Source organism: Molothrus aeneus, chromosome Z (genome assembly GCF_037042795.1).
Source record: "Molothrus aeneus isolate 106 chromosome Z, BPBGC_Maene_1.0, whole genome shotgun sequence".
In the NCBI taxonomy this organism is placed as follows: domain Eukaryota; kingdom Metazoa; phylum Chordata; class Aves; order Passeriformes; family Icteridae; genus Molothrus; species Molothrus aeneus.
Genome location: NC_089680.1, coordinates 23,607,317 through 23,622,645, shown reverse-complemented (window position 1 = coordinate 23,622,645; position 15,329 = coordinate 23,607,317). Strand labels below are relative to the sequence as shown.

General features: G+C 37.2%; 1 protein-coding gene across 1 annotated transcript in view; it reads left to right on the top strand.

Annotated features, from left to right (window-relative positions):
* The window catches only part of CCDC171 (coiled-coil domain containing 171), a 152,491-nt gene that overhangs the window by 10,240 nt on the left and 126,922 nt on the right, over positions 1-15,329 (top strand). The window contains exons 4-5 of the mRNA XM_066569192.1: positions 14-195; positions 5,152-5,298. Coding sequence (XP_066425289.1) covers positions 14-195; positions 5,152-5,298 — 329 coding nt within the window. The remainder of the gene's footprint in view (positions 1-13; positions 196-5,151; positions 5,299-15,329) is intronic.

Sequence of the window (15,329 nt, the reverse complement as noted above, 5' to 3'; positions counted from 1 at the left end):
CTGTAAACAATAGTACTCAATGAAAACCTTCAGCAGAAAGTGACAGAGACTGAGGAAACATTTCATAATGCTCAACAGAAGTGGGAAGAAGAACAGCAGAGACTTGCAAAGGTGAAGGATGATATCAGCAGGATTTATAACAATGAATATGTATTCCTTCTTAAAGAAAGCAACGAAGTAGAAACTATTTTACTGGTATGGTGTATTAATAGTTGGAAAGTTGCATTAGATAATGGCTGGAACTTTTTTGGTGTGAAGTGTGTAGTGGATTAAGGTCTTTCTGATGTAGGAAAACATCCCCCAAGTAGCTAAATGCTGCACAGTATTTCTGAAGAACATAGCCTTATTAAGTTACACTTGGCTTGTCACAGTCTTTCTTACTTTAAAGAAAAGTGTTACAGCTGATTTTGATGGTAAATGCCTAAATGAAGTTACCAGAGCACAGTCCATTTGCACTGGCATGATATTTGATACTGAGTCAGTAAAATCAGGACACCTAACACCCACTGATTCAATTTCCCTGTTACTTCCCCCAGTATGACATCCAATAGCCTGTGAATATGAAAACAGTTTGTATAATATGAAGACCACATACTTTCAGGGAACCTGAACAGTGATAATGGGATTTCAAGCTGTGCATTGTATGTTACTCACTTCATACCACATAAGAAAAGTAAGCATTGTTGGAAATTCTGCCATTTGGTTAGATAAAAATCACCTAATAATAAGAGATGGCATTATAATCTGTTCTACAGTCTGGGGTTTTGTTATTTAGTAATTAATTTCATCATATTTCCTCATTTATGCTGATATTTATATATCCTTTGGGTGTTAAATGTGTAAAAAGTAATAAAAGTACGAACTTATTTTACACTTTTTTTAGACAGTCAAGCTACTCAAAACTGAAATATGTTTAGAAGAAATCATGTAGCATTATGGTGTGGAAGTGCTGAGTAAACATACCTAACTTTTGCCTGCTTCACAGGGACACAAGCAATTACACCACTGTACTTCAATTATACTTTTGTCTTTTTAAATTACAAGTTACATATGTTGTATCTTACCTATGTAAAAATACTATTTGATAAGAAAACCAGAATGTATTCAACTGTATTTTTCTTCATAAAAAGAGATGTATGCAGAGGCTCTGTTAAGGCTGATAAACATTTGAATTGCATGATGTATGCAGAGAACAGATTGCCACTACAAGATTAACTTTTTAATATATTTCCTTCCTTTGTAGTCCCTTCTAAGATGTGACAAACTTGTCTCAATTGGGATGGGCATTAGTCAAGCAGTAGAAAATTTTCTGGTTACTTTCTTCCCAGCTGGTCAGCTCCAGGCCTGGGACAGTCTTCCTAAATGACACTAAATTTACTTGGTAGCTTGATAGCCAAATTCTGACAGCAATCCTACCTCTTAGGATGCTGTTGGTCAGATTCCATATGGCATCTGTAGAAGCAGCTCACAAAACAAAACAGGGCAGAGACACTCCCTAAATTACGTATATTTCAGAAGTACTGTGTACTGACTCTTCAGCTGTTTGAAGGCATGGTCTGGAAGGACCAGATTAGTGGTGCACTAATGACACCCAGGCAATGTGTGGATGAATGGTGTTTCTGTGCATGGACTGCAAAAGGAGTTGCATTGTGCTGTTTATCCTAATGACAAGAGACCTGATGGTGGAAAAGGACCCCACTGATTTGAATTTTCTCTGAATGAAGGATAAAGAGGAAATTCCCTCATCCTCTCAATAATTTTGTCGATATGTTGAACAGTACTTTGAGAGACTAATTGGGAGAACTGTAAAAGTATAGTTAAAAAAAAAAGGAGAGAAAGAGAAGGTTTCAGAGTAGAATATGTGAATTCATTGACAGGTGACCCTAAGGTCTTTCTCAAACCAACAGAAACATGAATCAGTTTTCACTCAAAGTCAATGCTTGAAAAACTAAGGTTAGATTTAGGCTATGAGGAAACTTACTCTTAGACAAAATTTTCATATTAAGTTGCCAGGTAAAGCACGCTAAGAGTGGTGTTTTGGCTCTGTGTTCTGGCTAACAATAGACTGACTTAAGTTGAGGAGGGTTTGGAAGGGACTTTTCATCTCTTGTATATAGAGTTTATAGAAGTGTTTATTCAGTGCATTTAATACTGTATGAAAATAATGATGTTTTAAGAAGTATTCTGTACTCTTAGAAGTGATTTTTATCCTTAGATGAAAAGGAAGTGGGTTGCTCGGGTCATTGTATTCCTTGTCAATGTGTGTTGATTTGGAAGTGGAAGGTGATTTGTAGAAGCAGTGGTTTGGTTGGAAGATTGTACTAAAGCTATATAATTGTTCTCTCCTAAAGTATGTGATTCATTATTAGATGTCAACTACCAGTGTTGCTTTGAATAGAAAAATTTTTGGATTTAGTTCAATTGCAAATAGTTCAATTTTTTCTGCTTTGTTTTTGTAGTGTTCCCTTGCCCATTACCCTAGTTATAGTTACATATAGTTGTAAAATTCCGGGAAATAAAGCGTACATACATGAATGTTAAATCTGGACTTGACTTTCTTAGTTGTTGTTTGAAAGCTTAACTGATTTTACTTGGCAGATAAGTATCAGATGGGTCTAGGTTTGTAAACTAAAGCTTCAAATGTGTTCCAGTCTTTAGTGTTGTGTATTTACAGTCCTGTTTTAAATAATTTGTAATTATTTTGAGTTATGAGATGAAAGCTACATAAAGTGGTCTTCATATGTACGAAGAAGTAAGATTCTAAACATGGATGGCAAATCCTGGTTCTAAACTTTGTGAACTACAAGTCTGAACTTAGCTATGAAAATGCTCAGGTAGATGTAGAAATGAAGTCAATTTAATCTACTAAAATGTGTCTCTATGATATGGAGTTAAAGTAATCCTCTCTGCTTTCTAACAAAGGAAGTTTTGTATTGTGCTATATTGAGTATGCTTAGCCTTGTGTTTGGTACGTGGAAAAGCTGCTGGAGTTCAATAGTAAGTGCAATAGCATCATCTTGTGGTGAGTCATAATATAGTATTGCTTCACAGAGGCACTCAGTTTTTCCTTGGACTGTTTGTGAAATTGTGTTGTTTATACACACTCTAAACCAACCGACCAGCCATGTTTTTGATAAGCAAATATGTATAGTGAGCGTGTGAGTGACACGCTGATACATGTATATGTATATATAAAGGTGTTTCTTTTATATGTATTTATATATGTATATATATAAATATATGTTATATATACATATATAAATACATATGTTATATTTATATATGTATATATAAAGGTGTTTCTTTTTTAGCATGGTTTCCTTCTGAGCCTTCCAAGTGTGTGTAACTGCTGGAACAGTCTGACACAGTTATACTGTGTCTGAAAAGTTCAGAGACTTCGAGATTCTGAAGTCATGACTTGTTTAACAAGCTTGATGTACTATTGGTGTCAGTTTTTTGAAGTCTTGACATAGTATTTTTCCAGGAAGCTATGTATTACTTATTTCATATACACTTTTCACAGCTCACTTCTGTTAATATGTGGAAGATAAATCTGAAGAGAAATATTTCTGTATTTTTCCAATATAGAGAAGATGATAGATGTGAATTTGAGTAAAAGTATTTGGTTTTTTTGCATCCTGATGGGAAGAAACCTCTCCATTGTCTTGGTATTACAAGAAAAGTTAGAAGGTTACCTTAAATTTAATCCATATCCAGGTAGACTGTTTTTGAAATATTTTGATTTACTGAGGTTCCTGTTTTTTAATTCACTTGTTTCACAAGCATGCTCCTTTTTATCTTTTCAGAGAATGCCAAAAAATCATGCCATAGTGTCTCCACATGAAAAAAAGTGAAAGTTAATTAATTTTTTCAGTTACTAGTCAGTGATAATGGAGTGGCGCTAGGTGTAAATAAGGGAGTCATGAATCCCTTAGTGTCATATTTAAGAGACCAAAACTTTCTACCTTCAATCATAAGGAACTTCTAAAATTTGTTTTAAACTTTGGAAAAGACTCATATTTCTTTGATCTTCATGTATAAACATGGTTCTGTCAAATTTCAATCTTCCAAAGAATCGTTCTTTATTAATAATTCATTTTCTTTTCCTTCTCCTCCCTGCTCTGCAGATGCCTTATGATTAGTAATTTTCAGGAACAAGATTATGTGATGTAAGAGTAATAGCAGAATTTGTAGACCAACTGGCTTATTTTCACAAAATGTCTCTTTCCATGATAAACGATAGGAATAAATGAACAGGAGGACTTAAGATAATCTTTCTGTGTTTTGTGCAGAAAGTAATTGGCTTTCAAAAGGTCTTCCAGCTAAGTCACTGGATTTGTAACTTGTTTCTGATGCTAGTTATGGAAAACCTTACTCCTGTCCACTAGACCAAAGCTATTCTTTTTTAAGGCCTCTGGAATCGCCAGCTTAAATATGCACTAGGCTACTGGGGGCTCATTATTTGGCTACTTTATTCTGTGTCTGGTGTAACATGAATGAGGATTTTGTAGTAGTGACTCCACAGACCTGCTGAGTCCAATAGTGTTAGTAATTACACCAACCTGTATCTTGGTTCAACTTCCAAAAGAAGAAATTGGGTGGGGGTGGACACGACAGCTTAGTTGTTTTATCTTTCCAAGAAATTCATAGTTCATATAACTAATTTTATAATTCAGTTTCTGAGAAAAGTCCTCAGAATAGTAGAAATTAAGAATATTTCTTCTATGGGAGTAACTTCCAACATATGTCTGATTACTTGATTTGAAGTTCTAACAGTTAGAATAATAACAGACTTCTAAATAAAATTTCTGTCATTTCATCAAATGCACTTAACTGTTTCCCTCTCCACCATTGCCATTGAGCTGCAAGAGAGAACAGATTGGAGGAGCAGCCTTGTACTTCTTCAGAGAAAAATTTCCTGCGGAGAATTGGCTCTGATTTTAGTATTATTGCAGAAGGTCATGTTTGTAGTGAGTTGTGAGCCAACATATGTTATCTGGTGGTGAATGAAAAACGTCTGTTGTTGGGTAAATGCTTGACATGTGCTAATGTGTTAGATTTTATTAACCTGTTCTGATGCACTCTTTCCTGTTTTGATCCTTCTACTTTATCTTAGCAAAAGTAACTCTAAATGCCTTATATCTTTTCTAGGAGCTGAATAATGAACTACAAAATGTGCGCAAGAAATTAAAAGATGTGGAGATGGAACACAGTGGCTGTAATAAGATGTTGAGATGCCAGGCCAATGAACTTAAATGCAGCACTGAACGAGAGAAGAGACTTTTAAAGGAACTTGAAGTAAGGTTTTTTGACTATTGCTATTAGTCTCAACAAGCCCTGACACTGAGCAATTTCATTTTTGAGGGATGAAACCTTCCAGTTAGGCTGGAATTCTGTGTACTTGATGAACAAAATATTGAACATCTGTTTTGCAGATATGGCTGAACAGGTGAATGCCACTTTTGTTATGAGCTTGGCTTGAGACTTGTATTTGAACAGCAGATAGGAAAAGGCTTATATAAAGTGTGAAAACAAGGCTAGCTTTACTTCAGGAAATTTAAAGTCTTAATTTGTCTGTCTTCTTATATATTTTGGTTTAATGGATTTCTGGTGGAGAATCTGCAGGAGCTGCAAAAATTGCCAGATGATGTGCTAGGTGAGGAGGTAGAATATTGAAAGATCACAATGGTCTTACAGCAACCTCCTCCTAGAGTTAGTTACTAGAGTTAGTTACTGCACATTTAGTTTTCTTCTCTGTTGAGTGACATCCATGGTTGAGAAGTCTCTAGTCTTTTGAGAATAATGTCTTGTAAATAGGCTCTTTACACTAGCCAGCTAATTTCAATATTTTATTTGTCAACTGATAGGTTTTGTAGTAGTTATGTTATATGTTTGTACAGTCTGGACCAAGACTTTCTTCCTAGAATATTTGTTATTGCAGAAAATCAGATTGAGTGGACAATTCTTTATCCTGATGTATGTTTTCTACCAAAGGCATCTTTAAATATTTTCTGCAATGAATTTAAAAGAACTGTCACTTCTTAAATATTGAACCCTTAAAGGAACAAGTGACATAGTTTTCAGCTGTGTTTTTTCTTCTGTTGTTTTTCTCTTAAAGGTAAAAGAAATGTTTTCAGTGTTGATTTTTAGGTAGGTAGAGTCCTGCATTAAAGATTAAGCACAAAAGAAAATACCTGCAGGGAAGATCAAAGCTCATCAACTAAAAACTCTGACTTATTGACCAACAAGGTAGACCTTTGTGCCCTCAAAGAATTCTACAGGAAATCTATTGTCATGTATTTTGAGCTGCACTTACTGGCCTAAGTGGAATTGCCTTCAGTCGGAATGTGTTGCATACTGTGAAGTTCCAATAGCCCTTTTAAAAAAGCATCAAGTTTTACTTCCCTGTACTTGAGTAAGGACTCTTCTTATGACCTCATGGCTTTTTGTATACTAACAGAAAAGTCATGAGCTTAAAGGAAAAGAAAGGCAGCAAATAATTTATCTTTTTAAATACTTTGATTGAATATACCCACCAGCTGTAAATTTGAGAAGAAAGGATGCCATTCCTTGGAAATATACAATTGCTGTACCCTAATGATGGTCTTATTAGGGAAATGCTACCCTCTAACCATAATAAATTTTTTTTTTTCTTCTAAATTTTTTGTTACTATTTTAACTTTCTGAATATCTTAATAATGTAGGAAGACAGATTCAGTCTGCAGGAAAATGAGTCTTGTGTTACTTATTGATAAGGATAGCTATTTAAGCAGTGATTAAGGGAAAGTATAGGATGAAACCTCTTGCATTTAAAAGTTAAAGAAAATTAGCACAAGTCTTTGAATCAAAAAAACCAAAATAGGTTAGACTTCAATACATATCCTGTTGGCAGCTTGCATCTCACTCTACCATCTTAGAAGTAAATTGCATATGTGTAATTATCTGAAAGGGCCTACAGTAACCTTGTAGATGGTGATTCTACCACTTTCCTCAGCAGCCTCCTCCTATGCTTTGCAACCCTTACCACAAGGAATTTTTTCCTCATATCCAATCTAAACTTCCACTGGTACAAGTTGAGGTCATTTCCTCTCATTCTGTCACTTGTTACCTGTGAAAAGAGACTGACTCCCACCTGGCTACAGCCTCCTTTCAGGCAGTTTTAGAGAGTGATAAGGTCACCCCTGAACCTCCTTTTCTTCAGGCAAAACAACCCCAGCTCTGTTAGTCACTCCTCACAGGACTTGTGTTCTAGACCCTTCACCAGTTTTGTTGCCCTGCTTTGCACATGCTCCAGCACCTTAATGTCCTTCCTGAATTGAGAGGCCCAGAACTGAACACAAGATTGGAGGTGTGGCCTCATGAGTGCCAAGGACAGGGGGACAATCCCTGCCCTGGCTGTGCTGGCCACACTCTTGCTGGTACAGGCCAGGATGCCATTGGCCTTCTTGGCCTCCTGGGCACAGCTGGCTTATGCCACCATCACCCTCAGGTCCTTTTCTGCTGGGTCACTTTCCTGTCACTCTGCCCCCAACCTGTGGCACTGCCTGGAGTTGTTGTGGCCAAAGAGGAGAACTCAGCACTTGGCCTTGTGGAATGTCATGGCACTGGTCTTGGCCCATCTCTCCAGCCATTCCAGCTCCCTCTGCAGAGCCTTCCCACACTACAGCAGTTGGATAATCCAACCCTGCTTGGTGTCATTTGCAAATGCAAGTGCATTCAATGCCCTCATGCAGATCACCAATAAAGATAGTAAACAAGACCAGGCCCAGTGCTGAGCCCCTGGGGAGCCTCACTGGTGCCAGCTGGATGTACCTCCATTCCCACCACTCTCTGGGCCTGACCATCCAGCCTGCTCTTTACCTGGCAAACAGTGTACCCGTTCACACCATAAGCAGCAAGTTTCTCCAGGAGTACGCTTTGGGAAATGGTGTCAAAGCCTTTATTAAAGACTATATAACATGTACAACTTGTTATACATAAAGATTGTATAACACGTACAACTTCCTTCCTCCACTAAGTGAATCATGATACCAGTAGCCAAGCTGAATTTCCATTCAGATATAGAAGTCTTAAAGTAGTACACCCCAGACAGAATGATCTACATTTTTTTCATGAAGTAGATCTGTATTTTTTAAATCTCTCTTCATAGAATTTTTAGCTTATAGATTGAAGTTGGTAGATACATATGTTCAATTTCCATGCTGAGTATCTCTTGTTAATGATTGTTTGGTTAGCAAATATGTTCTTAAGTTCTTGATTATGAGAAGAAACTTCTTAAGGTGATTGTGTGAGGAGCAGTGTACTTCTACTTAAACCCCAATCTTAAAATATTTTATAATATGCTTCTTCTTGAGAAGCAGTGGAGATGAATGTTTTCTGGAATTCACAAATCTGTTGTTTTGCTACCCTCTGCTGGGCATAAGGGAGAAATCCTTGGGAAAATACTTGTGTTTTGGTAATGGAAGAAAATGTTAAATTTAAATTTTCTTTCTTTTAGTACAAAGACACTTGTATGAAGAATTATATCTAACAGACTGTTATAAAGAAAGGAATGTGCAAAAAGCCTGCCTGCCCCCAATTTTGGTGGGGTTTTTTTCATTCCTTTTTTTCTTCAAATATTAGTTTGGGTTTATCCTTCAGTGATTTCTCTTATTGTGGACAAAAGGAGGTATTTCCTAGTTTCCAGCATTAGAAATTAAGAGAAAGAATAATGGCAACTTTCTGTGGGCTTTTCAGTTGAAAGATAACTATTGCTGCACTGTCTAACTTACTAGCTTTCCAGCTTGCAGTGATACCAATATGCTGCATAGATTGATTTGGAGTGCTTCTGAAGTAGAAAACACACTATGCCAGAAATTGAGATTGAGAACCTTAGATATAATTCTGCCTCTTTAGCCAGAGAATTCAGTAGCCAATTAGATTAATGATCTATTTCTATTGAACTCATCAAGGTAATACTATTTATGTTATCAATTTTCCAGAACCAGTGTCTTTTATTTTAACCTTTAGCTCAATTGCTAATAAGGATTCTTGGGAAATACTTGAAAAAGACAAGAAAACTTGTCATATAAAAATAATATTTCTTACGATGTATTCAGCCAAAAAGATGGGTGGGAAAGTGGTTTTGCAATAAGAATGTGGACTTTACCACAAGAAACAAAATTATTAGTTTACACATTTCAAACTCTTTGCCTTGTTCCTATAAATGTAATGATTTTCTGTTATTTTTAATGTGTTTGAGGCTGCCAACTCTTAGCAAGCTGAAGCTCAAGGTCTCTCAATTTTTTTAAGTCTTTCTTATGAGGCTTGAAAAATGTTCCATAACTTGCTCTATTTAATTTCTGAGACTGAGTGTATTGTCATATTTCTGAGATTTCTAGTTTTCATTTAAAGACTATTCCCATAGCTTTCACATTGCCTTTTTTACTTCCCTTGCCTTCACTATGTATATTGACATGCGATGCTAAAATGTATGCTTGTATTAGCTTGGTAATGCTGCTATGATGCAAAGAGGGCTTGGGGAATGGTTAATATCTGTATTTGTTTGAAGTATATGTATGTGCAATACTTGAAGGCTGTGGGCTTATTTCTCACTCTCTATGTTAGTGAAACATGAAATTTAGATCGCAGCCAAAACCAGCTTATCTCTACTTAATCTTCTGCTTTCTAGAGTGTCCACAATGCATAACTGTCATCCAGAAATTCTAGGTGCTGTGACTGTCATATATTAGTTACTACATGCTTAGTACCTAGTATACTTATGTGTGTGTGTGTGTGTGTATATATATATATATATATATATATATATATATTCAAAGAGGTATACTTTCTCTAGATAAAAATATATAGTACCATATACTTAGAGGATTCTAAGCATCACAGGTTTTGTAATGGGAACTCTCTGGTTGCTCCAAAGTTATACTTCTTGAGTGACAAGCTCACTGACATAATGATCTCTGCAAAGCATTTGACAGTGTCCCATACTTCCTTGTCTCATACAACATCCTTGTCTCTAACATGGTGAGACATGGATTTGATGATTGCAACACTTGGTACATAAGGAATTGGCTGGATAACCCTCAAAGGGTTGTGGTTGATGGCTTGATATTCAAGTGGAAAGCAGTCATCAACCAGGGATTGATATTGGGACCAGTGCTTTTTAACATCTTTGTCAGTGACATGGACAGTGGCATCAAGTGCACCTACAGCAAGTTTGCTGACAACATCGAGCTGTGTGGGGCAGTTGACACACTGAAAGGCAGGGATGCCATTCAGGGAGTCCTTGACAGGCTTGAGAGATGGATCTCTGCAAACCTCTTGAAGTTCAGCAAGGCCAAGTATAGGGTCCTGCACCTGCCCCAGGGAAATCCCAAGTACACATACAGACTGAACAGAGAATAGAGTGAGAGCCCTGTGGGGAAAGACCTGGGGAATACTGATGAGGATGAGAGGCTGGTCAAGACCCAGCAATGTGTACTTGCAGCCCAGAGACCCATCTGCATTCTGGGCTGCATCCAAAGCAGCGTGGCCAGCAGGGTGAGGGAAGGGATTCTCCCCCTTTGCTCTGCTCTGGAGAGACGCCACCTGCAGGGCTGCATCCAGCACTAGGGTCTCAATGTAAGAGGCACATGGCCCTGTTAGAGTGAGTCCATAGGAGGGAGAGCCACAAAGATGATCAGGGGATTGGAGCACCTGTCCTGTAAAGACCTACTGAGAGAGTTGGGACTGTTCAGCCTGGAGGAGAGAAGGCTCTGGGGACACCTTATAGCAGCCTGCCAGTACCAAAAGGAGCCTACAAAAAAGCTGGAGAAAGACCTTTTACAAGGTTATGTAGTGATAGAACGAGGAGGAATGGCTTCAAACTGACAGTAGGTTTAGATTAGCTATTATGAAGAATTCCCCTCCTATGAGGGTGATGAAGCGCTGGAACTAGTTGCCCATAGACATTATAAATGCCCCATCCCTGGCAGGGTTCAAGGCCAGGTTGGATGGGGCTTTGAGCGAGATGGCAGTGGAAGGTGATCTTTAGGGTTCTTTTGCACACAACTATTTTATGATTCTATGCTAATGGACTTCATCTCAGAGAGGAGCTTCTTCATAATCTCCTGTGTCATTATATTAATGAAGTCCAGTTTGGAGACTGCTTAGTCTTATCTTACTTTCAGATCAAACTTGTTTCAATAGTGTTTTATGTAGCCCTCATGAGGAGTTAGCTACAAGTCACATAAGTCTTTTGTCTACGTGCTTGTGTAGAGTAACAGTGTTATTACATGTAAACATCTTTACTTAATCTACTGGGCATAGAAGTGCATTTCAGATAGCTTCTCCAGCTGCAACTCAGTAGCAGATCAGAATGGACTTGGACTTTATCCAAAGGCAGCCAAACTGTATCATTTAGTTGTCCTAGTTGTTTTTACCCATTCTTTAACCTGAAGTCAAGCACATGGCTCATCTTGTACCTCCCATACCAGTGTAATTGTTTATCCAGTATCATGCAAGTCAAGCATGCCTATTCTGTCACACATATTTCTCTAGACTTTAAGTACAGTAAATATGTACTTAATAAGTGAGGGTTATCCACATTGTCAGGCTGAAAGAACATTTACTTCAGTGGTTAAGAATTGTTAGTATTTAAGTAACTCTATAGTTACTAAAGGTTGTTTATTTTCTGGACAGGAGATGGCTCCACCTTACCATGATCAAGCGGTATCAGTGTTTCTAACGCTAGATGGAAGTGGTCAGCACATCTCCCATAGAAGTATTTAGACCCCCTGCTTTGAGCTTTGAGCTGTAGGGAAATGCTTTTAAGTAGGAAAAAGATCTGAGTCTGAATATGGAAACACACAAACAGAATGGTTGAATGGTGATCCAAGTGTGAGGTACATGTGTGTCCTCTTCACTTAAAAATGTCTTGGCTGACCATTTCACATCATGATTGGACCTAAACCTTCTGTAAGTGTAAGTATCCTGATAAATAAATCTTGCAGAAGGGGTTTAAATAGAAGCAGAAAAGAGAAAAATTATTTCCATTACTGTGTCTAAGCTTAGTAAGTGTTGCAAATATATCTTTGTCTTCCCCCCCCCCCCCCCCAGGTTTGCTTAAAAGGATATTTTTTGTAAATGGGAATGTCTAACAGCAAATGTGTTGAGCAAGGTGTCATGTCGGATATTAAATTAAGGCTTTCAGTCTGGAGTACACCAGTTCTCACAAATATTGCAGCACTTCAAGCAAGTGTGAGGGACAAAAAAATGGAAGCCACAAAGGACGGTTTGGAAAATGGTGTTGCGAACTGTAAGCTTAAAGAAAATGTCTCCACATTAGCATTGATGTATCACACATATGCAGTGTGACACTGAAAAAAGTGACTGAACCTTAAGAAATTTAACATAAAGCACGTTCTTTGCCCACAAATTTGAATGTTGGCATTGAATTTTTTAGTCACTTTTTTTTCTCCTAAGTCAAAATTCTCTCTGTGCTATCATGGAAACCAATCCCAGCTATCTTTGTTCTTTGTGATAGATGAGTAATGCAATCATAGACTCTCTCAATTAACAGACAAATATAATGTATATAGGTTAAGAAAAGTTTCATAGATTTATAGTTAGGTTTTACTGCCTTGTGTTGTTATACAGGGACAGCTGGGGTTGGGACATTTGTGAGGCTTGGCTTGTTACTATGGCAAACACCTGACCTCTAATCAGGATTTGAGGAAGTAAATTCTACCACTGGATAGCAAAGAAGGAGTCAATGGACAGAATTTTGGGAGAAGCAAAAGGGTCAAAAGGCAAAACCTCCATTGTGTTGGCGAGCACATGTTGGGAAAAATCCTTTGCTCCCAGCACCATAATATTTTCTCTATTTGGTCTTGTATTTTTGATAAGGTTTAGTAAACCTTTCTAAATTTATGAAAAGCGTGTAACTATTTCTCATATTCTTTAAATTAAGGCTGAAATCAATCACCTTGAATATCTAAGGAAACTTCAGAAATTCCATGAGTTTGTGGCTGCTATCTTAAGTAAAATGTCTGCTGCCTTCATATATCTTGTTAGGTGCATATGAAAGTAACAAGCGACTGAATCTTTTTGAATAACCAACGTTTTCTTTGTTGGATGAGCAAACACTTTGTAATCAGTGAAGAACTCACTTTGTGGTCCATCTTTGAGATGGATTTGGTCCTGACAAGAAGCTTTCCATGTTAAACCAGTATGTATTCCCATTTGACTCCCAGATACAAGCCTATGATCTGGATATCTGTGGCCTGCAAGCTTGCTCTAGATGGTTTTTACACAACTTCTTTTTTGTAAGGCATTGTGTAAAATTTTCAGACACGTGATTCAGTTAGGATACTGACTCTCACCTTTAATGCGATTCAAAGAGGTTTGCCCGTCTAATGGGCTTCTGATGTCAGTGACCTTCTGTTCGTCAGACAGGAAAACAAAACTCCTTCCTGTTTCTCTTTTTGGAACTTTTATCATGGTTTTACAGGTTAGCCTCACCCCTGACATTTTTCTTCTACTCACAGAATAGGTAATAGATTGTTCTCACTGGTGGAGAATGCAGCTTCTCACTGTGAAGGGAAGTGCATATAGGTATCAGCAGAGCCTGTTTGAACCTTTATCAGCAAAATAGAATAGATTTTCTATATGGCATTTTGTTGCAGCTGTGTTCTTCCCAACTGAGTCTTCAGACACAGCTTTGAATACAGGTGCAAGTTCTGTGGCTAATGTGCAGTTTGATAGACTGAAATACCAAGGTTCTTTTCCTTAGAGCAAATCTGAATTTCTTTCTATTAATAATTCTGTATTGATTAGCCATGCTTAAGCAGTAGTGTCTGGTTTAATGTCTTTCATGAAGTTTGGTGGTTTTTTCTGACTAATTTCTCAATTATTTGCTGGCATCTGATTTGGTTTAAATTTTCCAGGGCTATGCTGAGCCATAAGCTTTAGCAAGATAGTCATAGAGCAGAGGAAAAAGAATATTCAGTGCTCCACAGTCAGCATCTACATGACTTCCTCAATTCATATCTGTAGTTTTTCTGCAGGCTCTTTTAAGCATCCAGTCTTCTGGGTATAGTATATAGACTGGTAAAATAAGATTAGGGTTTTTCTGAGTAATCTTCTGAGACTTTTGAAAGAACACAGTTTACTCTTCATCTTTGGCTTCTAATAATACAAAAAATTAGTGGTAGTTCTGTCAGATCTCTGGCAGTGTCTTATCTTTAATAAAAAGATTTGTTTCTTTCCCTGGCTCTTTGTTTTTTGGAGTTACTGTAAACTAATGCAAGCAAGATTGTAAAAAATCAAAATTGTAACAAACTTCTGAGGCAAAGCTTTAAAGAATTAAACTCTAGAGGAAGAGGAACTTCAAACACAAGAATGGGACATGGCTGTGTTTATCTTTAGGAAGAAACACCAGTTTTGAAAAAGTCACTTCTTTTCATGCCTTTATATAGGCATATGAACCATAAGATGATACTTACGTGTCAAAGTTTGATTTCTAGTTTCTAATAGAATTTTCTTTGTATACTATCTTGGATCTATTTGAATGCTTTACATTGGATACCTGTCAGGTACAGCTGGCTCTTCTTTGGTTATGGAGATCATAACTCTTTTCCAGTAGGCTAGACATACTGTCCTGTTTGTGAAAAGGAGCTGTTTCTCTTATACCAGAGTTCATCAGAGATGTCTGTGGCTGAAATGCTAAATTTTGCCAGTGCTTTTTTTTTTTTAATAGGCATGCTAATGCTACAAGTTAATTCTTCAGTGACTTGTGGCAATGCAAGCAAAGACAACATCTACAAATGTTACTGTTTAAATGGAATTGCTTCTACTTCAGACATCAAAAGAGTGATATATTGGCACTTCTTACAGATGTCTGCCTACTCCTGCCTTCTTCACTTCTTCACGTCCTGCATTTTGTTAGGACTAAGGCTTCCATACTTCTGGGATTTTGTGTTTCCTCTGGACCATGTGGCTTGTCCTTGCATTTAGTGTCCATCATGTTAGCTCAAGAAGACAGAATTTTCTTTTGAAGAACTATACCAAAAACTGATACTCGTATATTCTGTTTGGGAGAATCTTGTTGCTTCAGTTTTAAATTTTTACATTACATTATTCAAGCTATTATTTGTTATTTTAGTTTTATTTTTCATCTTGAGACTGAAAAAAATCTAAGAGTTTTGGGGGCTTCCATTTGAGAGGATAAGTTAACCATTTTGATGGTGTTTTGCATCTCTGGTTTCAACTGGAGTGAGGCTGTGATGAGCATAGTCTGAGCACCTAAACCATAGTTAGGTGCTCAAGAAATAAAATAAGACTTAGAAGTCAAA